A 24,617-nucleotide genomic window follows, 5' to 3' on the forward strand; every position below is an offset into this window, starting at 1 on the left:
AAATATCCAATCCATGATGTTCTCACAAAAAAGTCTGCTTTTAATTTTTACAATTAATCAAAATTAAAATATTATTAATTTGAAAAATATATATCAATTATTTTTTACAATATTAATTACAAATATATGATTATTAATTATATATTTTCAAAAAATAATGTGTTGTTAAATACATAATTTAATATCATTTATAAAGGCACATATTTTTCAAATATTAGTTTTTTATTTTGATAATTAAATTTTATTTTTAAATTAAACTAACTGTGTAATTACACGTGTACAACCAAACAGTAAACTTGTAATTACACTGTAATTACGTGATGACAAACGAATAGGTCGTTGTGAATTGTGATTACAATACAGTGTAATTACTTGGCCGTGTAATTAATACCTAGTAATTACACCAATTCTAATTACCAGGTGGCTTTCCAAACAGATCCTAAGTGTATTTTCTTAAAGATATTTTTGGGGAAAAGCTACCTTTTTAGCTTCTGAAAAACAGTTTCTGCTACTCCTCAGAAACACTTATTTTTTCTAAAAAACTTGGCTAAACACCTTACTTTTTTAAAATAATCACTTTTTGAGAAGGAAAAAAAAAATCACTTTTGGCTTTCCGAAAGCTTGACCAAACATGCTATAAGGCTAATTCCAATTGAGCATCTGAACACGTAATAAAATATTCCTATTAGACACTTTCAATTCAAATTTCTTTTGCGCGGGTCCTCAACAGTCTATTAGGTAGTTAAGTGAACTACATAAATGTCATCTCCTTTAAGTATACAAGAATAGGCCTGAGGTTTTGACTGCTTATTGAGACAAAGGAGATAACATAGTTTAAGTGTTTAACTTATCTATGTAATAGACGAGGAACACCTTATTATGTGTTCAAGTGCTCAATTGAAACAAGTTGTACAAATAAAATATGCTGCCTAAGTTTAAGAGACCGGCTATGTATATTAAGTCAAGAAATTATTTTGATGCTAGTAGCAGCCAGGGTCTCTGATAAGAAATTATCTTACCTGACTAAAACACAGAAATAAGTTTAGTTGTTCCCTACTCACTGTTCTTTGTAAAATCACAGCAGATTAATTCTTAGTAAACAGGAAATATGGGATAAAATCAACTGAACCATATGTTGATCATCACCTATATAAATCCGGACGATGATGCTCACTAATGGGATAAAATCAACAGAATGATATCGTAGCAAGCATAGGTTGCAAACCAAGCTAACATATCATTCTTCTCAAAAAACAAGCTAACATATCACAGCAAACATATGTTGCAAATCAAGCTAACACAGCTTAAATATTCCACAAGAAAGTACCTGACCAAATCATCACATGGTACAAATCACGTTGGTAATAATTCAATAAGCTGATCTACACAAACGGATAAAATCAACTAAATCATACATCAAAGCAAACATAAGTTACAAACCAAGCTAACACAATATAGATTAGATAAACTCCAACATAGTCCTTACCTAAGTTATTCACATTGTTTAAACCGAGTTAGTAATAATAATTCACTCAGCTGATCTACACCTCAAACTTGTAGTGTGCTGCTTCTTTTTCTTGGAGTGTTGAGTCACAAGATGCGAGATCTTAGCAAAACCAAACTTTTTTCTTTTTGCTGGGAGATGATGCTTAACTCCATTCTCCTTCTCATCCTTCCGAGTTAAATGCAACTCATCAGTGTTTTTCCCGAGCATCTGTGCTAGCGAAACTGTACGCTTTCCAGCCTTTTTTCCGTTCTCAAACTCTTCGGTCAAAAGCAACTTCTTGTTCAATATTTGCCCTATTGATAGAGTCGGCTTTAGAACTGGTTTTAACTCATCATTTACAAGAGTGAGGCCATTGACATCAACCAGGACAGAGTCTTTCCGAGATGAAGAAGGATTTTTGAACTTGGTTGAGTTCTGTATAGAACGTCTTCTCTGTCCATTTTCGGACCTCCATTTGCGCAGAGCTACCTCTACTGCTAATTTTCCTTCATTTGCAGCCTCCACTCTGCTCAGTGCTTCTTCTAATGCTTTCTTACTAACTTTAACTTCTTCTGTAGCTTCTTCTACTTTCTTCAAGATTTCGTTTTTTGACACATCAGCTTCATCCACTTGCATCATTGCATCTTCTACTCTTTTCTTGCTAGCTTCTTCTGCATCTTTAGCTTTGGACAATAGAGATGAATACTGCTCATAGGTAAGAGTTACCCCTTTCTCAGTGCTTGATATGGCCTTGATTTCAGCAAGAGCAACAGCTTCAGCAGCTCTAGCTGCTGCTTTCATCTTCTTCGCCGCAACCAACCTTATCTCCGCTGTTTTGATTCTTGTTTTTGTATGTTCAATCTCAGATATAGCCTGCAATACTTCTGATTTAGCAGCTTCTCCAACTTTCTTAAACTGATCCGTCTCATCAGTCAGTCTGTGGAGCTCCCTCGTCAAATCAATAGGATCACAAGAACTATCTTCGGCATGTTTCACCAGCTTTAGTTTTTCTTTTGTTTTGTTTAACTCTTCTTCAAGAGATGAAACCTTTGAGGAATTTGAAGATAATCTTTGGCGAGTCCTCTCAAGCAAGATTCTTTCTTTTTCGATTTTCTTGTTATATGATTCAACAGTGGTTCGAATATCAGCAAGATCACTAGTTGTCCTGGTCAAGTTTAGTTTAGCCTGTTTTAATTCTAATAAGATAAAACCTGGAGCTGAAGAGGGACACAGATCCAAACCATCCTGATTATTGCTTACAATGTTTTCCGTTTTTTCTACTTCATCAGTAAGATGTGCATCCTTAGCTTCGGCATCGGTACTTAGTGTAGCATTGACCTCAAATGTCTCCTTCTGCAACTTCGATTTCAGCTCTTCTATCATAACTCTAGTGCCTTCCAGTTCTTTTAACACCTCAAGTGTTTCCCTCTCTTTTACAATGAGATCTTTTTCCAACTGCGCAGCCTGTTCTTCCACTTTTGCAATGTCAACCTTCTCTTCAGCATCCTACATCCAAGCCAGTAAAATCAATAACTGAACATGAAGCAAGTTAGGGACACCACATTAGGATGATTGGGACTTTAGGAACTAGAAAGGTTCATTCAATGGTTTATGAATATAGTAAAGGACCATGGTTAATACAGTTAGGACTAACATGTTGTCATTTGAAGCATTTGCATTTTAGGATTCGGTAGAGAAATTGCAGGACAACAACAACAACAAACCCAGTGTAATCCCACAAGTGGGGTCTGGGGAGGGTAGAGTACGCAGACCTTACCCCTACCTTGCGAAAATAGAGAGGCTGTTTCCGATAGACAATCGGCTCAAAGAACAGTGCAAAAGAGGCAGTAGCAATAAGCAGACACAATAACAAGACAATGAGAAAAAGGCAGAAATTGCAGGACACAATTATATTATTTTGATACTTCCACAGGTAGATTCTCAGGTTTCAATCAAAGTGGCATCAGCTAAAGACATTCTTCTGAATAATCCCAAACCTAAAACGATGGAACTGGAAACACGGTCTTATGCAACATTCAGCGCATTTTTTATTTGAAACTACTAAACAATATGCAAAAGGTAGACCTTGACAGCAAAACCACACCTCTATTTGCTTTTGGGAATTCTTCAAACCCCTAAACTAGGGAAATCTGTCATAATACAAGAAAGATGCAAACACTCGAGTAACATGATGAGCCTCAATGTGTTTGCTTTCATACAATTAACAACGTAATAATGAATAGAGCTGCGCTTAGTTCTCCATGCATACAACTTTACCCACTTTCTTCAGGTAACCAACCGTCCATTAAAAGTGTGATTACTAACTTCGAAAATAAGGCAAGTTACTTGCTACAATAGGTTATTATACAGGTCACTGTATACAAGTTAAATCTCTATATTTACACAGACAATAAGTTTACATCTACTACTGCAAAAGTAATACTAGGCACATCCTGTTCCTGTCTCTGTAAACCCACATACAAGATTCATGAAACATGCAAATATAAAAATACACAACTTCAGAAATACTTTTACGTAGATCCCATGTTTCCCCCTAAGACTTCATCACAGTATTGCCTATATTTACACAGACAATAAGTTTACATCTACTACTGCAAAAGTAATACTAGGCACATCCTGTTCCTGTCTCTGTAAACCCACATACAAGATTCATGAAACATGCAAATATAAAAATACACAACTTCAGAAATACTTTTACGTAGATCCCATGTTTCCCCCTAAGACTACATCACAGTATTGCCTAAGGGTGTGTTTGGTATGGAGGATAAATATTTTCTGAAAATATTTTCCAATTTTCTAATGTTTTCTTGGTCATTCTTTAGGAAAACAAGTTCCATAGATAACATGCCAAATTCATTATTTCCTCCCCACCCACCCAACCCCCAAATCCCTACTCCACACCCCATCCCACCCCCATAACTTTTTGTAAAAATGCTCTTGAGATAATATTTTCCAAACACTAAAAAATAAGTAAAAAACCCACCTGTTTTCCAAGAAAAACATATATTTTCCGTCATACCAAAGACACCCTGAATAATCTACATTTACTATTTAAGTACATATTGTTTCTTTGCAGAAATATAATTTCTAAGGTAAAATAAGCACAAATTTAAGAAAAGAAAGAAACCTGAGAAGACTTGTTGAGAGTGGGTTTCCAAAAGCCAATTCCACCAAATCTACTTGCAGCTTCTTTAACTGACTCAAATGGAGCTGAAGTATCTATCTCCCCCCTAACACAACCATTCTCCATTTCAAGACAACAACTCGCAGCCTTGGCACTAGAGGTTTCACAAACATCCATTATTAGAGGAAAAACAACAAAAAACAAGCAAGAAAATGAGGACAGAGAGAAGTACAAGAAAAGAGGAGATGAGTGAAGTGAAGTGGGTGAAGTTATCAAAAAAACAAAAGAGAGAGAGTGTACTGAAAACTGAGAAGTGGAGCAGAGTAACGTTAGAACTATGTTGGATCACTTAACGACAACCACCAACGTCTAAATTCTCTAAACGCCAAGTCCCCTTATTCTAATTTTTTTAATTGGAAATGGAATAGTTGAGAGGGAATCAATTTCAATTTTTCACCCTTTCTACTTTTATATACTTATTTTATTTTACGGAAAAGAGCCAAAATTACCCCTGAACTTTGGGAAATAGTTTATTCATACCCTTCGTTATACTTTAGGGTCAATTATACCCTTACCGTTATACTATGGGGTCAATTATACCCTTATGTCTAACAGCTGCCACGTGGCATCATCCCAGCCCTTCAAAATTATTTTCCCCTCAAATAATTTTTTACCCACTAAAATAACCCAACCCGACCCGATTTTTTTTTCTTTCCAGCCAAGGGGTATTGGGTTGGGTCCGTATCAATTTGCCTGGAAAAAAGAAATCGGATCGGGTTGGGTTATTTTAGTGGGTAAAAAATTATTTGAGGGGAAAATAATTTTGAAGGGCTGGGATGATGCCACGTGGCAGCTGTTAGACATAAGGGTATAATTGACCCCATAGTATAATGGTAAGGGTATAATTGACCCTAAAGTATAACGAATGGTATGAATGAACTATTTTTCAAAGTTCAGGGGTAATTTTGACCCTTTTCCGTTTATTTTAACTCTGAAGTTCTTTTTTCTTTTTTCTTTTATAGGGGAAAAAATATTGGTACTTAGTGGTTGTTTATTTGGGGATTATTTATGCAAGATTTAGTTATTCATGTACTCATTCCACTTTAAAAATAAGTGTTCACTTGGCCTTTAGCACATCCCTTAAAAAAATACTAACAGCTAGAAAAAATAGGAATTTTGACTAAACTGACCTTAATTTAAAATTAGTCTATTACTATTAACTTGACACAATGGATCTGGTCACTTAACACTTAATAAGCACAAATTTAAAAATATAAAGTTAATTTCTTCTTGATTATGTAAGTGAACACTTATTTTGAACCAAAATAAAAAGGCTAAGTGGACAATTATTATGAACCAGAGGAAGTATTAGTTATTTCATCTTTTATCTTGCGTAAAATAATACATGAATTCTTCATAACTTAAACGTGTAATAGTTATGCACAAAAGAAAAACATGAATCAAACAGTGTATTAACAATGCTATGTTTATATGTGAAAAAGAGAATAAACCAACCCAACATTGTATAGTTTATGCTAGATTTTATGTGGAGATAATGTTTCCCAATTTTTATAATCAAACAATGTATAAAGTTAAGCTAATTTTAGTACATGAATTGCTCCTCTCTAACCAGCAACCAAATGAACCCGTTAATGTTTACATCAAACAAGTAATTTTAACTATATAGTAACACTAAGTGCCCGTTTGGATTAACTGGAAAAAAAGTGGCTTTTAAGCATAAGTGCTTAAAGTACTTTTTAAGTGTTGCAAATTATTTTATAAATAAGCAGTTACGTGTTTGGATAAAAGTGCTTAAAGGGTTTTTAGAAGTAAGGGTAGTATTGAAATTAACAGAAAATATAAGGGATAAAAGAGTAAAGTTGTTGGTAAAATCAAAATGACTTTTAAGCCAAAAAAGAAGAAGTTGGGGTTGAGCAATTCTTGGTTTAGGCTTATTTTAAATATTTTTTAACTTAATTTAAGTTATTTTTTATTTTTATCAAACACCCAAGTAAGTTTAAAATGGCTTATAAGCTGGTTTGACCAACTTATAAGCCAATTCAAACTGGCTCTAAGAAGAACAACTAAACGACAAATAAACATTGTAGATAAATATAAAAGAAGAGATAGGGTTTCGGACATGATTTTTTTTTTTAGGCAAGTTATCAAATGTGCTCACTTCAGAGTAAATTTTTGTCATTATCCATATCTAAATAACAAAATAATATTCTGCTCTCAAGATACAACAAATCACTTAACAATCTCCTAACGTGCTCAAATAGAAGTTTTGGGCAATTTTGGGAAGTATCATGATCGTCCAATAAAAAGGGTTTCAATTTTTTCAAATAAACAATTTGAAGACCTATTGATTTTAACAACTGGTTGCAGAGTTGATCTTTCAGAATTTATCAACTGCTTCTGTAGAATTTAAAGTGAGTGAAGAAAATGGACTTTTGAAGGGAACCAAAATAAAGATTTTGACTGAACATTTTTGTCGTGTGGATTTTTCTGCAAAGTAGGATAAATATTTATATAGATTCAACATGTTAACATGCATTTGCAAGAATCGACGTACCCCTGTTGGATGACACATTTTCACAAATAATAAAGGAGAAATTTCAGTAAGGATCTCAGTAGCTCAGTTGGTTAGCTACCTGAACTTTCACCTTGTTGGTGAGGGTTCGCATCCTCACATTGTAAACCCCTTCCTCATTTCCCCTTCCCCTACCCCGTTATGTAATAAAAACAATTTTGCAAAAAAACAAATAAAGGATAAATTTCAATAATATACAATCCAGCATAAAATATTACATTCATGTAGCCATATTTTTAATTTATATCCGCATAGCCAACTTTTTTTGCAACAGTGTTTATACACACGATATACAACATTATACACTTATACACTTACTGTAGACAATGTATCAACTTTGTATAAAAGTGTATAATAATATATAAGAGGTATTTATACACGCTTCTACATTGGTATACAATATTATACAAACTTATACAAGAGGTGTTTATACATAAGAGGTGTTTTTACACACTTCTATATTATAAAATTGTATAATGATGTATGAGAGGTGTTTATACACACTTTACCCGGTTGTATTTGCTAAGACCGGATCAAATCAAACTCAAGATCAATGACGGGGTAAACCAAAGTGAAGATGAAGATTGGTGGCTTATGGATGGAGATCCGGTGGTACACGGGTGATTCGATGGTGTAACGATGGATCTGGATAGCTCAACAATGAAGCTGAAAAATGAGCTTCTCACATGCTGGTTTAATGGTGACGGGTTCCATTCCAGTGGTGAGCTCAACGATGGAGCTGGAAGCTGAAAAACAAGCTTATCAGATGGTGCTTTAATGGTGGTGAGAAACAAAATCAAAGGATAGAGCTCAAAATTGTGATTTGGTTGCCGTGCTCTCAAAGGAGAGGATGAATGAGATGACCTCTCTCCGGTGTCTAACACGAGTAAGAAACTACAAAGGGGCTAAATCGGGTAATTATTTTTCTCACATCAACATAGAGTGTAAAAATCCCCATAATAAATTTATCCTTTTAAAAATTGGGTAAAACCTTTTCACATAATTCTGTATCTTGTCAAAAAAGCATTTTAAATTTGAATAACTTCAAATGAATACCGACATCATGTACATCAGTGTTTTCAAAGGTGTTTTCGAGGCGAGTCCCGGGGCGGGGCGTACCAAAAACGCTCCTAGGCGCAAATGAAAGGCGTAGATCCATAGGGCGTACGCCCTAGTATTTGGGGCGTAAGTTCCAGGCACAAAAGCGTAAGCCTCGGGTGTAAAGGCGTACGCCCTGGGCGTCAAATTTAATTTTTATTATTTAAAAGTATTTTTTTTCTATAAATTATGATTTTTATTGTTGGTATAATGATTTTTATACTTTATGTTGATATTTATACTTTATGTTATGATGTTGTAGTGATTTTTACTAAATTATATATATTAAAAAAAAAAACTCTCATAGAAAATAACAATGCCATAAATAGTTTTTTTAGATGATTATATCTGAAATTGATATGATAGAGATTTCATAACACTATTTTTCTGAAGCAACATTATCCATTTTTGGTCATTGCTCTTACACTTTTTGCTCTTCTCATTCTATGAATATATAAATAAAAGCCAGTTCAGATATTAGTTGAGGTCGGGAAGGACTTATAAATCTAGAGATTGGTTATGAAGTAAATGAAGATTTCATTTTAAAGATTATCTTGGCTATTATCATTTTTTGTGTTGTTACCTTTCTCAAATAATATTTATAATAGCTCTTTGCATATTATTGGTGATTCATTTGAATTTATTTGCAGAATTTTAATGAAAACTTTACTTTTACTTATTTTTTAGTAATAAAATTATAAAAGTGAAGATACATGAGACATACGCCCCGTAGATCCATGTGATTTACGCCCCCTGTCTCGGGGCTTATACCTCGCCCCGTGCTGCGTAAAACGTCTCGCCTCGCGCTCCCCCCCCCCCCCCCCTCCCCCCTCTTAAAACACGGATATACATAAAAAGTTTCTTAGTCATATTTTAGTAATATACATATTTTTTTACTTTAATTTGTAATTCTTATGATTAATTGTTATTTGTTTCGTATAAACATCGAATATAACACAACAATTACTATGTTTCAAATTCAAATAAGTTAGAGTCAGTTATATGAATCATTATTGACCATATCACTTAATTTAAAATTTTAAACGCTGAGTGTTTTTTAAAGAAGAGTATGGGAAGGAAATAAAAATAGAAAGACATTATGGTGAAATTCGAAATTCACATTTTAAGTAGTGTTCCAATATTTCTAGTTAAAGGTTCACTATGATGGTTAACGAACTTTTAGAGATGTTAAAGCGTAAGACCACAGATTTTATGGTGTTAAATTTGACGACATCATAACATAGAGAAATGTATAAAAAATTATCTACACGACCGTTGCACTGGAGAGCAAATCTCAATTCAAATACGTCCTAACCCGCCTACCCCAGTGTTAATTCTAATGTAAATTTGGTTGAATTCCAAAAAATTAGTTATAATAATTTATTTTGGCCTCACTAACCACCTTTTTTTTTTTTTTTTTTTTTGGGAAAGCAAAAAACTCTTTTAGTCGAGGTGTTTCTGCACCAACCATCATTTGACTTCCGCTCACGGGGTAAGTTCATTTACATTGATTAAGATATTTTAATGGTGTAATTATCATGAAAGGAAAAAGAAAGAAAAAAATCTATTATTTCTTATTTTTGTTTGTACAGAAGAAAAATATTCTCAGTAGGAGTAAAAAAGGGCCTGGTTTCCCGGATATAATTACTTTATGGCCCACAAACACACTGACAACTAACTGTTGGGTTGAGTAAATAGTAAAATTAGCGCCATTTTCTGTAAACTTGATTGAATGCGGAAGAATCGAAGAAAAACTAAGTGTGAAAATCCTAACTCATATCTAGGAGAGAGAGAGAGTAAATAAATTGTGTTTCTTTCTTATTTGTGTAAAGTATCCATGATTCAAGATGATGATACAACAGGTTGAATAGATCCAATAGTTAAGACAGTATAATCATCTAAGGATATCCTATCTAGTGAGTGGTATTAACAGTTTCACTATTCAAGCTGCTAGAAGGATTTCATTAGCTGATTGTTACAGGATTCATTCAAGTTTTCAACCTGTTGTCTACATTGCATACATGTTTTCCCAGTCATTCCAAAGGGCAACAGCTTCTTAACATCATCAACTAAAGAGTGTGCCAATTTGCTACTTGACTTGCTCAAATGGATTAGATACCATAGCACCTGGTGAGAGCTTGAGGTGTCTTATAGTGGCATCAATCCAAAGCAGTAAATGAGGGCAGACTTGTCAGATTGATGGAAGATTGGTTGCAGCTGCATCACACGTAGCTTTTGTTTCTATTTGTTTCTTTTTTCTCTTTTCTTAGTTAGGCTAGTTTGATTCTTTAATTTTGTTCTGTAACTCTTTCTGTACATATGTCCCCTTTTTTTAATAAAACATCACCAGCTCTGGCTGTGTGATCCTTTTAGTTAAAAAAAAAATGTAAAGTATCCAAAATGACAAAAGTGTATTCTGTACAAATTAGTCCTATATATATACATAAATGAAAGTGGGCTGGGTTACATGGCCCAAGTACAAAAATGAAATATCAGAAAATTACTAAGTTGGATCAGGCCCAACTTTGTCTCTAACAGCGCCCCTCAAGCTGGATGCCAATCCAAGCTTGGACAACAGAACTCTATGCTGAATGCTAGTCAAAGGTTTAGTAAGTACATCTGGCAGTTTAAGAGAGGTTGGAACATAATGCAAAGCAAGGAGACCATCATTTAGTTTTTCGCGTACAAAGTGGCAATCGATCTATATGTGTTTGGTGCGCTCGTGGAAGACAAGATTCTTTGCAATATGTAGAGCAACCTGATTATCACAGAAAACCAAAACAGGAGCCAAACTAGAGATACCAAAATCAGCAAACAACCGAACTAGCCAAGATATTTCAGCTGTGATCTTTCGAAGGGCCCTATATTCAGCCTCAGCCGAGGACAATGCTAGAGTAGGTTGCTTCTTTGATTTCTAGGAGACTGGAGAAACACCTAAAAGCATATAAAACCCGGTAATAGACTTCCTGGTCTGAACACAACAGTCAGAGTCACAGTACCCAGTTAACGAAAAGTCATCATTATCATTAAGGAAAATACCCAAAGTAGGAGATCCAGCCAAATATCTCAGAACATGTAAATGAGCATCCAAATGAGGCAATCTAAGAGAGTGGAGAAATTGTCTTAGATGTTGGACCGCAAAGGAGATGTCTGGTCTAGTATGTTGAAGAAAATTTAACTTTCCAACCAGTTTCCTATAAAGACTAGGATCAGGGCAAGGAGGACCAGTGTCTGCACTCAGTTTCCCACATAGTTCTAAAGGACAGACAACAGGTGTGACATTAGAACAATTGAAATTAGCCAAAAGATCAGAAGTAAACTTGTGTTGTGTGACTAGCAACCCCAAGGACTGTTTGACAATCTCTAAACCAAGAAAATAGTGGGCTTCACCTAAATCTTTTAATCTTGAAACTGTCATCAAGAAATTGCTTAAGAGAAGAAATTGTAGCAGTATCATTACCAACCATCAAAATGTCATCCACAACCACTGCTACTATGGTGACAGATGTACCAATTTTTTTTTGTGAAGAGTGAGTAATCATTGAGGCTAGGAATAAAAACCCTTGGACTGCAATGCTTCAGACAACTTTGTATACCTACTGTCTAGAAGCTTGTTTCAGCCCATACAAGGACTTTTTAAGTTTACAAACAAGAGGACCAGAATTGGAATCAGTGGAAGGAACCTCTAAACCCTGAGGAATTTTCATGTATACCTCATTCAAAAGATCCCCATAGAGGAAGGCATTATTGACATCAAGTTGAAAAAATTTCCAGTGTTTCTTCACAGCTATAGCAAGTAAACATTTGATAGTGGTCATTTTGACCACAGGAGAGAAAGTTTCATTGTAATCAACACCTTCTTGTTGGTTATCACACCTAATGACTAACTTAGCTTTATACCTTTTAATGGACCCATATTCCCTTTGTTTAACATTTAGAAGGAATTTCCCTTTTACCGGGGGGCAAAGGAACTATATCCCAAGTGTGATTTGCCTCCAAGGTAGTAAATTCTTTAACATTGCCTCCTGCTAAGCAGGGTGACCAGCTGCTTGCTGATAATACTGAGGTTCAAGCAGGGAAACCTCAGCAAAGGTTGAAAAATCCTTAGGACCAGAAATAGAGGAGCATATGAAATCCTGAAGAAAGGTTGTAGGGATAAAAAGCCTAGTAGACCTTTTAGGAGGTGGAGGTGGTGGTGGAGGAGAGGGATCAGAATAATCATCAGAAGAGAAAGCTGGAACAGAAGTGGAGGGAAATAGAGGAGGTGGAGAAGGTGAAGTATATGGAAATATGGATTCATGGAACAACACATCTCTAGAAAACAAGATTTTGTGGGAAGAAAGAGAAAGAAGCTTGTAACCTTTCTTGCCCATACAATAGCCAAGAAAAACAAAAAGGATTCATCTGGATTGAAGTTTGTCCCTTTGAGGAATAGGAACAGTGGCATAGCTAAGACAACCAAACGATTTGAGATGAGAATAGGAAGGAGGATGACCATAGAGGAGTTCAAAAGGAGTTTTATTGTGTAAAAGAGGAGAAGGAAATCTATTGATTAAGAAAGTAGCAGTTAAGGCACATTCACCCCAATATTTGAGAGGTAATTTGGATTGAAAAAGAAGGGCTCTGGAAGTTTCAAGTAAGTGTTTGTGTTTCCTTTTCCACAACCCCATTTTGTTGCGGGGTGTGTGGACAAGAAGTTTGATTGAAAATTCCATGAGAGGAAAAGAATTTAGTTGACTCATTGCTAGACCCAAGCTCAAAGGCATTATCTGACCTAACTGTTTGAATAGTGATATTAAACTGAGTCTGAACAAAGAAGAAAAATGCCTTAATCAGTGGAAATGCATTGGATTTGGTTGCTAGAAGATGAGTCCAGGTATATCTAGTGTAATCATCTATAATTGTGAGAAAGTATTTGTGGCCATTGTATATTTAAGTGTGGTAAGGACCCCATAAGTCAAGGTGTATGAGTTGAAAAGTTTTTGTGGAGTGTATAGCACTTTTTGAGAATAGGAGTCTCTGTTGCCTAGCCATTGGGCATATAGAGCAATGGAAAGTTTGTTTAGTGGGTAAAATGGATTTAAGATATGGGGTGGATTTCATTTTGGCAAAGGGCATGTGCCCAAGTCTTTAGTGCCAGGACAGGTCAGTACTTACAATATTATCATTGGGCAAATGAGGAGGTAAAACATTCACATTCATGCAATCGGATAGCAAAGGTACATTAGTATTACAACTAGAAAAAGAACGCTCTTTATTGGAATTAGAAACTTGAGAACTGTTTACATATGGTGTTGAAATCTCAGCATATGTATCACAAGAATTACAATCAGTAGAAATAGCAGGAATAGTAGATGTAACATGGGCAATAGGAGTAGAGTAAGAACTGGCAGCAGGAGTAGTAAAGGCAGCATGAGCAAAGGGTGGGGATTTGATAGTAGATAATGAGGAGCCATTCAACTGAAGCACATACAACCCATTTGAGAGTTTACCAACTTCCAGTGGCCTCTTCAGAGAATGGCCCTGTAGAACATAAGCAGTTGCACTAAAATAAGAAACACAATTGAATGGGAGAAGAAATATGTGCAGAGAAATAAGGTGGTACTGAAACCTAGGAACCAGTAGAACATGATGAAGAATTAAATCTAAATATAAAGGCAAGGAACCAGTGCAAGTCACTTTGACTCTATATCCATTAGGTAGGGAAACTAGATAAGGTGTGGATAAGGGCTTAGCATTGGTCAAAAGATGTCTATGAGGGGTCATATGGTTAGTTGCTCCTGAATCTAAAATCCAAGGATTATCATACATCTGAGAGAGATGACAAGTAAAGAAACAAGAGATATTGTAAGCAGAAAGACTAGTCACACCTGCAAAGTTTGCAGAAGCACAAAATCCAGAATCCTGTACTCTAGTTTGACCTAACAGGTTTATCATGTGATCATGTTGCTCTTAGCTGAATCCATGCAGGTCAAATCCTGAAGATTGATGTGGAGAAGTTGAATTTTGAGGAGGATCACCCTGACCTTGAGACTGAGGAAAGGGTTCCATACCCTGAACACATACAACAGTCTTTTTCCCTTTATTGAACTGAAAATCTGAGGGATACCCATGCAATCTATGACATTTCTCAATTGAATGACCTGATCTCTTGCAGTACTTACAATAGAGACCCTGATTATGAGAATAATTGAACTGATTCTGTGAGTAGTTTAGTTTCTGAGAGTATGCAGATTGGTTATGAGAATAATTTGGTTTCTGCGGATAATTGGACTTTCTAGATTCAAAGTTCACCTTTTGTGGATATGAAGGGGAGGGTTTTTGATTTCTGGCATTAATAGAGAAGGATGCAGCTTCAGATGCAAAAGAAGGAATAGATGCCTGAAGCTCAGACTGCTGTTCATTATGAATTAACATGGAATACACACTGTCTTAGAGAGAGGTTTCATCATCAAAATGTTCCTCCTGATCCCAACATATGAATCATTTAAGCCATCTAAGAATTGATGAACCCTTTGACCCCCTTCTAGTTTCACCCATTCATCTTTACATTGACAAGTGCAAGGAGGATATTCAATGGAAATAGTTAACTCATCCCAAAGTTTCTTAATCCTATTGAAATAGGATGTTAGACTGGAAGAACCTTGAGAGATGGAAGATATGTCCTTCCTAATTTGGATAACCTCACTACCACTAGCCTGACCATATCTCTTTTCAATTTCTTTCTAGATTTCAGTAAGCAGTCTCAGTATGCATAACAATATCAACTATCTTTTTATCTAAACTATTAAGGATACAAGCAATAACCATGTCATTACACATACTCCAATTTTCAAAAGTAGGGTCAGTTTCCTCAGGTTTAGTAACAATGCCATTTATGAACCCCAATTTTCATTTAGCAGACAAGGATATGAGCATCCCTCTTCTCCAACTACCATAACCACTACCATTGAAGGGCGTAGTCACAAGTACCATCCCAGGGTAGTCGGAAGGATGCAAATACAAGGGGTGCGTATGAGTGATGGTGGTACTATAGGTAGCAGCATTAGAACTCATGGCAACAACAGTACAACAACAATAATACAACAATGTAACAACAATACAACAACAATACACCAACGATTATCAACAAGCAGTAACCTAAATTGAAACACAACAAAAGAAACCCTAGATTGAAGTTTGAGATATCAACAAGTAGTAACCTAAGTCGAAACACAGCAGAGAAACCCTAGATCGAAGTGTGAGATAGAGCGAATTTACCAGTTTCTGCTTCAAATCGAAAAAAAAAAAGACAACAACTTGCTTACCAGTGACGAAGCTCACAACAATGGCGAAAGTAGAGCTTTCTCAACAATGGCGAACATCAACACAAGCCTTTGACCACAAAAAAAAATCGAAAAATCGAGAAACAAGAACCAAGCAAAACTCAACGAAATTGCTCGAGGGTAACACCGCTCGAACGAGGAAGACAAGAGCTATACGGATCTATGCTCTGATACCATGTAAACTTGATTAAATGCGAAAGAATCTAAGAAAAACCAAGTGTGAAAACCCTAACTCATATCGAGGGGAGAGAGAGTAAATAAACCGTGTTTCTTTCTTATTTGTGTAAAGTATCCAAAATGACAAAAGTGTATTCTGTACAAATTAGGCCTACATATATACATAATGAAAGTGGGCCGGGTTACATGGCCCAAGTACAAAAATGAAATATCAGAAAATTACTAAGTTGGATCAGGTCCAACTTTGTCTCTAACAGTTTCAAGTAATTTGACATTGCTTTGTAATACTCACATGAAACTACGTAATGGGTGTGAAAGTTATGAAGTAGTTTTGGTAAGAGTTTGATAATTCTGTAGTGTTTGATGATATAACTAAATTATTAATCATCATAAATAACATAGTAGACTCCTCCTAGAATTAAAGTGTTAGACTCTTACTAAAATTAAAAAAACTGAATATATTCTACTGAATCAACTATTAGGATGCTAATCTGCTACCTTCATGTAATAGGTTATCAAAACTCATATGTATGTATGGATGTATGTATGTATAAAGAATTTGGCCAAGGTTTATCGATGAAAAATGTAGTCCTTGAAGTCTATTATCTAATACTTCAAACCATTTGTTGATTGAAGCTTGATACGAAGAGTTGTGGCGTTTTACCGAAGAGTAGCTGCGCAATAGTTGGTCATACTATAGCCTGCAGTGCACAACTATATCGTGCAGTGGGGCGGAGTCAGAATTTCCACTAAAGGGTTCAAAATATAAAGGAGTAAACAAACGAAGAAGTCAACGGTAGGAGGGGGGGGGGGGGGGTGTCAACATCTATTAGATATACATAAAGACTAATTTTAACCTTATATATATAAGATAACTTTTCGACGAACCCCCTGACCACCCCTTGGCTCCGCCCCTGATACCGCGGAACCTCTAAGCCTATATAAATAGTTGTTACACGACAAATTTAATTTATGAAAGGGGTTAGGTTTCTTGGCTCTCAAGTGTTGATTTGGTGTTCCAAAATGAACGTCCCAACCAAAGTGAACTACCAATGATGTTTTGAGTTAAATACACACAATATATGTGGATTAATCTAACATGATTTTTAACGGGGGAATTGAAAGGCTCTTGCATCCATCAAGAACACCCAATTACCCATCTTCAAAAGGGTAAGATTACTATACCAACTTTAAGAGTGATGATTAGACATGTTTATGGGACGTGTTTGGAGATTTAAAAAAAATAACACAAGTCAACGTATCTTGAAGAGGAACCTAGAAATCAAGATTTATGAAAGTTAGGGTTCCTTAATGAGAAAATACGAATATTGAGACGTTGAGTTTAATCGAGTTGTTTTATAATTCTAACATCTGTAATAACTCAATTTAGACATTATGTTATCTACACGAGATAAGATTTAAATAATAAGAATGGAGTTTTGGGACTTGTTACCTATAATTGAACTAAAATGGGATATAATTGGTTCGAGGGAGATCTATTGATATGAAATGCCATTGTGAAGGTAGGTTATTCTCACGACCCAACCCGTAGGTCGAGCGGGCACCCACGCTAACCCCTCTTCTGGGCGAACCCTTCCCTTATTCAACATTCATTTTAAGCATAGCAAAAGAAACAAAAATATCTAAGCAGTCTCAATGTATATAATAACTACTAAGTGCGGAATACTAATACAAATGCCCCAAAATCTGGTCTAAGTACAGTACAAGAGCCGCTATCAATACATAAGTCTGAAATGTCAAATACAAAGAGTCTAAAATATTATCTCGGAACAATGGACATATATCATAAAGAGAAGTTTCCGAGCTGCGGATCTGGAACATAGGTCACCCTGGAAACTCGTACTAGAAGCCTCGGGAAATCACTCATGAGGTGCTGAAGTGGATCTTGTAGCAAACACTGCACTCAGAGAAGAGTACAACAAGGTAGTATCAGTACAAACGCTATGTACAGGTAGATATCATAGGCCGACAATAATTAGTTCACATTTATGAAGAAAGAATCAACAAGTAGACATGTAAGCAATCAAGCACGTTCACGAATCCAAACAACAATGAAATCAACTCAATATCAATACCAAATACAAATCAATAATGCAGAATAGGTGTAAGAGTGAATGCATATGCAATGCAATGCACTCGCCAAATACCTCAAACCTGTGTACACATCCTACGGATGGAAACCTCCACGTCTTGATAGTCACGACCCATGGGGGAACCGCGAAATCCATGTACCTTCGCGTCCCGACAAGAAACCTCCGACAGTGAGTATATCACATTCTGCTCCGGTATCAACCTCGGATCACGGATTCTCATCTCTTTGTACATAATTCGGTAAAGACCTCGGATGTTCTTTTGTCTCACTTATCATCATCAATACCAAGCCAGTTCATATCAATGCATCATATGAAATGAGAGTGTATGCCATGCAAGATATCAAATCAACAATAAATTGAAATCAAAGTCTCATTAGTGTCTTATCATAAGCACACATCATAGTTCAAGCCTAATCTCATGATTCTTCCTCCGTTTGATGATAAGTGACATAAACAAGAGCGACGAATGCATACACAAGTCACAACATTGCAAATAAGGCGACAAGCCCAAGCCACAACAATAAGGCGACAAGCTCATTAACAATAACAACCAACCTAATAGAATTTCATCCAAACTTCATACCCGAAGGCCTAGCATGCTTTCCCTGTTAATATCTAACTCCTACATATGCTTCACTAATTGGAGTCTAACCGAAAGATAAACCGCAACCTACCTCGATGCCGAGCGGGTGCCACGAACTATCCAACTTGAGCCTTACCCTTCCGGAGAGCTTCCGAACGACCGAAGTCTATTCATAACGTATTCTAGATTACAAATGGAGACTAACGATGCCCATAAAGCTACAATACTATTCGAATCGAAAGTAACCCTTTAAAAGAGGGAAAAGGGACCCACAAGGGTAAAATAGGAATTTTAGGTAAAAATCGGTTAATCCAAACTTAGGAAGTCTAATACTAACCTACAATTGCTAATTTAACTCAATCAATCATCAATTAAAACCTTAAATCGAAAACCCCCAAATTTTATAGAAACCCTAACTTCCATAACCATAAACCACGAGATTAGAATGATTCAACTTAGTAGCTACTTAATTCAAGAATTCATGGCTAGATTAAACAAGATTTACCGACCAAAACCCCCAATTTCATAGCATAAGATCCCAAGATGATAATTTAGAGTCTACAACTTACTTTCCATACTAACCCCATAAATACCACCATGAATTCTAACTTAGGAATTAAATAAACATAAAACAAGGTCAAAGGAACTTCCTCAAAGATGATACAACTTCAAATAATCTTCAAATCGCCTCTAGAACTCTTAGGTTTTCAATTTGGGTGGATGAAAGTAGAATGGTTCGAATTGGGAAATAAAAAGGGAATCTGTTCAGCGATCCCCGCTTTTGCGGACCAAGATTCGCTTACGCGCTCCCGCCTCGGTGGAACATATTAATGACAAGGTATCTCGCGTCTGCGGGCCAAGTCCCACTTGGGCAGACCCGCAGAGGCGGGACACCAGAAAACCAGATTTCCTGATTTTCACCAAGTTCCACCCCAAATCCCGACATCTACCCGAGACCTCCCGGGTACAAACTGAACTTGGAGACACATGTAAAAACATGCTACAGACTCAACCGTGGCCTCAGAATTCCCAACAGAGGTCACCCTGACTCGGTCAACCCCCAAACGGTCAAAACCAAGTTTCCAACCAATGGTACAAAAAGCTCCCGAGAGCCTCCAGAATCGAACCAAACATCCCACTAAGTCATAATCGACCCTCCAGACCTCATGGATTTGACAGAATTCTCAAAAAGATCCGTTTACCGAAAAGTCAACTATTGGTCAAACATTTTTCACTTTAAGGTTTTAACTTCCTCAAATCCTATCAAAACTCGCCTGATGACATCGGGAGCCATGTCTCCCATCCCCGCGGGTCAAATTACTCTAACAGAGCTAGGAGAAGGGTCAACGGGGGTAAAAGGTTCAAAATGCACATAACGATTAGACGGGTCATCAGATACCAATTAAACAACTGTTCGTCCTCGAACGGAGAACGGAAGAAATGAAGGAAAGGTACCTGAGTCGGTGAAAAGCTGGGGATATGTCTCTCACACATCTGCCTCGGTCTCCCAAGTAGCCATTTAAACTGGACGGTGCTTCTATTGCAGCTTGACTGAAGCAATCTCCTTAGACCTCAACTTTCTCACCTGCCTATTTAAAATCGCTATCGTCTCTTCCTCGAAGGACAAATTCTGATCGAACAATACCGAATCCCACTGAATGATATAAGAACTGTCTGAATGGTACTTCTTCAGCATAGAAACATGGAATACTAGATGAACGCCTAACAAGCCTGGCGATAAAGCTAACTTATAAGCCACCTAATCAACACGACGGAGAATCTCGAAAGGACCTATAAACGTCGGACTCAACTTTCCCTTCTTCCCAAATCGTATCACACCCTTCATGGGTGAAACCTTCAACAGAACGTGCTGGCCAACCATAAACTCTAAATCACGAACTTTCTGGTCCGCATACTTCTTTTGCCTACTCTGAGCTTTCTGAATCATTTTCACCTTGTCCAAGGAATCTCTCAATAAATCCGTACCCCAAGGCCTCACCTCGAAAACATCAAACCACTCAATCAGAAAATGACATCTCGTACCATACAAAGCCTCAAATGGTGCCATGTCGATACTCGAGTGATAACTGTTGTTGTACGCAAAATCTGCCAACGGTAAGAACTGGTCGTAATGAGCACCAAAGTCAATAACACAAGCTTTCAACGTGTCCTCGAGCACCTGAATAGTCCTCTCGGACTGACTATCGATCTGTAGATAAAACGTGGTGCTAAGATCTAATCGAGTACCCAACTCCAGCTGCAAAGTCCTCTAGAAATGAGAAGTAAACTGAGTGCCTCTATATGAGATGATGGAAATGGGCACTCTATGCAATCAGACGATCTGTCTAATGTAAATCTGTGCCACTTCTCTGCATTGTAAGTTATATGAACTGGAATGAAGTGCGTAGACTTAGTCAACCTATCCACTATAACTTAACCCGAATCAAACTTGCCCAAGGTCTTCGGAAGACCAACCATGAAATCCATAGCGATCCTTTCCGACTTCCACTCGGGAATGGGCATCTTCTGTAGCATACCACCTGGTCTCTGATGCTCGTACTTAACTTGTTGGCAATTCAAACATTGAGAAACAAAATTTTCGATGTCCCTCTTCATCCTAACCCACCAATAGTGCTGCCTCAAATCATGATACATCTTTGTGCACTCGGATGAATAGAATATCTGGAACTATGAGTGTTCTCCAATATCAAACGAATCAATCCACCCACACAAGGAATGCAAATGCACCTCTTAATCCTCAAGACTCCCTAAATATCAATCATGGCCTCCTTGTCCTCAACACTGAACACCGTATCCTAAATCTTACACAACTTTGCATCATCGAATCATCGAACTGTTATGCCTTGATCTGCTCCAAAAGAGATGACCTGTAGCACCCCTTTTGGGAGGATGCCACTTATGAAACAAAAGGTATTTTTATACTTACAATGTTTAGAAGAAATTTATATAATAAGATATTCACAATAATTTAGTAGCGGAAATAGGCCCATGTGAACAAGTTTCAAAATACAGCATCTCAACATAGTAGGACCAAAAAAAATAAAAATAGAAATATCCAATCATAAAAATGGACAACACCTATTTTGAGTTAAATCAACACTTTAGAATTCATCAAACACGTAGTAGAGAAATATTTTTCATGCTACAACATCCAAGGCTCATACCAAGCATGAAATTCAACTCCCAATCTCAAATACAAACTAGTTACATTTCCCAAGTTCAACATAAGTACTGAATTTAAAATATTACAAGACTTGGGCATGGACACTCCCAAAATAGTCAAGTCATTCAGCAAAATCAAGATACAAAATATTAGCATCATGACCCAAATTTCATTCAAAAGTGCATATCTAAGTGTATCACATGGATCATGTACAAGTCCCCAAAAGTATACAAAATGAACATGCCCATGCAAATGTGATCTTCATCTAAGCATCCAAATAGTCTACTTCAAATGGCCATCCTTAAGTCTCCCTCGGAACATTACCTACGATAGTAACAAACTATCGCTAAGCATAAAGCTTAGTGGCACATAAACTTAACTAATATTTCATATAAAAAAGTATGCTATGTAAGGAGTACAAAAATAAATTCTAGAAATGAGCATATCAAAATCATCATCAAGTACTTAATGAAGGTGCAATTGTTTCAAGAGAATCAAATATCAAATAATAAAATAGTTCAATATATCAATATTCAAAATCTCAAATGTCAAGAAGCTTTCCAAAGCTAATTCAAAAAGGTCTACTGATTAGTTAATTGAATAGTGAGTTATGTATCAAATATGAGCGCAAGAAGTAAATTCAAGACATAAGCTTATCCGATTTATCATCAAGTACTTAATCAATGTACGATATTTCAAGAGAACCACCAAACCATAAAATAGTTCAAGATTCTAATATTTCTAATACCAAGTGTCAAGAAAGCTTTCGAAGCTAATTCATGAAACGTCATTTAATTAGTTAATTTATTAGTGAGCTACGTATCAAAAATGAGTCCAAGAACTAAATTCAAGGAATAGACTTATCAAAGTAAACTACATACGATATTCAAGAGAATCAAATATCAACCCAAGAAGTAGTTCCAAATAACAATATTCATATCTCTAGTGTCAAGAAAGCTTCCCAAGCTAATTCGAGAAAGTCATTCAGTTAGTTAATTTCGCCCAACACATACGTCATGCCATCACATCAAGCATAATCAAATAACAAGAAGGACCAAAGCCCAAATCAAGAAGGGTCGTCACCCAATAATCAAGAGAATCATGAGCCATGTTAAAAGTGGCTTTCCACTTATACTCGAAAATGGACAAAAGTCCATCATCAAGATGAAATGTAAATCCAAAGTCAAGATGGGCAAGATCCGAAATCAAGAAGGGTCGTCACTCAATAATCAAGAGAATCAAGAGCCATGTTGAAAGTGGCTTTCCGCTCATACTCGAAAATAGACAAAAGTTCATCGTCAAGATGAAATGTAAATCCAAAGTCAAGATGGCAAGATCCGAACAATACCATGATATATGTCATTATAAGTGACAAGGTCACTATCACAAGAAGGACAATGTCCCGAGAAGAATGCAATAATGCTCAAGCAATCCATATGTGTGGGCGAATTAAGTCGTCTTACAAAATATACTATGTGATTTTAACTTACTTATAACTCAATTACAAAATTATACCCTCAATGATAATGTTATCATATTGAAGTGTCTCAAGATATTCTTTCTCAACCGACAAAGCAGGTAAACTATTAAAGTAGCAACAAAATCAATATGACAACCATTTAAAGTAGATACTATTTTACCAAGATTCAAGCTTCTCACAATATTTAAAACAAAATAAATTGAAAGAAAAGTTCAAGTTTAGGTGCAAACCTTGGAGCTTTAGTGCTTCTAAAGCTCAAACAAACATCAAGAAGTTATAAATCCCCAAAGCAACGATCAAGTAAATATATCAACTTCCTTAGCCAATTTCCCTTAGCTTGTACAAGAGTATGTATACCTCAAAAGTGTGGAGTAGCTTGTGGCTCAATCAAAACAAGTCTTGTTGATGATATAGTAGGAGAATTTAGTGAGAGGAGAGGAGTTTTGGGGGTTCCTTTTTCTGAAGAAAACGAAATGAAGGGAGGTGGAGAAAGATATTTCACATAGGTGATATATATCATCTTGGATAAGTGTGAAACAAAAAGGTGGCTGCCCAAACTTTTACTTTTTTGAATAAATATGAAAGGGTGGCTGCCCAAAATATTAAATATCTATTCCATTTCTTAATTTACTTAAGATAATAATAGTAGGAGTAGTTTACATAACTGCACCGTAACACTTCAAACAAGTTCCAAACATCATCAAATTCATGTTTAGGAAGTGCGAAGTAAAATTTATTCCTCATTATAAATATGTGATCAATTGCGAATGGAAACATTAGTTTAAAGATTTTGGGGCGTTACACGACCTTACCTCAAAACAAGCTAGAACCCTGCCAAGTTTCGAAATATCCAATCTCACAAAGCTGTTAGCCAGAGTCTGAACCTCTATGGCTAAAGGACGCTTCTCAACAACCAAAGGATCTAAGCTACCCATACTTACCGCCTTTCGGCTCAACGCATTGCCTTTCCCGGATGGTAAAGAATGGTGATATCATAATCTTTAAGTAACTCCATCCATCTACGCTGCCTCGAATTGAGGTCCCTCTGATTGAACACATGCTGAAGACTGCGGTGATCCGTGAACACCTCAAACTGAACCCCATACAAATAACACCTCCGAATCTTCAACGCGAAGACTACCGCCGCCAACTCCAAATCATTAGTGGGGGTAGTTCTTCTCATGAACCTTCAATCACCGCAAAGCATACACGATTACCTTGCCCTCATGCATCAACACACAACCCAAATCGATGTTAAATGCATCATAAAATACGATGAAGTCCTTACCCTCCATAGGTAATGCTAAAATCGGGGCTGAAGTCAATAAAACCTTGAGATTTTGGAAGCTCTCTTCACACTCATCGGACCACTGGAAAGGAACATTCTTCTGAGTCAGCCGACTTAAATGCGAAACAATCGAAGAAAACCCTT

General features: G+C 36.4%; 1 protein-coding gene across 1 annotated transcript; it reads right to left on the minus strand.

Moving 5' to 3' along the window:
* Window positions 1–1,266: 1,266 nt before the first annotated feature.
* On the minus strand, window positions 1,267–5,029 carry LOC132630988 (WEB family protein At2g38370). Its single transcript, XM_060346583.1, has 2 exons — window positions 4,635–5,029; window positions 1,267–2,992 (listed from the first exon to the last, which is right to left on the minus strand). The coding sequence occupies exons 1-2, from the start codon at window positions 4,806–4,808 to the stop codon at window positions 1,529–1,531; spliced, it is 1,638 nt and encodes a 545-aa protein (XP_060202566.1). The 5' UTR covers window positions 4,809–5,029; the 3' UTR covers window positions 1,267–1,528.
* Window positions 5,030–24,617: the final 19,588 nt, after the last annotated feature.

This window comes from Lycium barbarum, chromosome 3 (genome assembly GCF_019175385.1).
Source record: "Lycium barbarum isolate Lr01 chromosome 3, ASM1917538v2, whole genome shotgun sequence".
Classification (NCBI taxonomy): Eukaryota; Viridiplantae; Streptophyta; class Magnoliopsida; order Solanales; family Solanaceae; genus Lycium; species Lycium barbarum.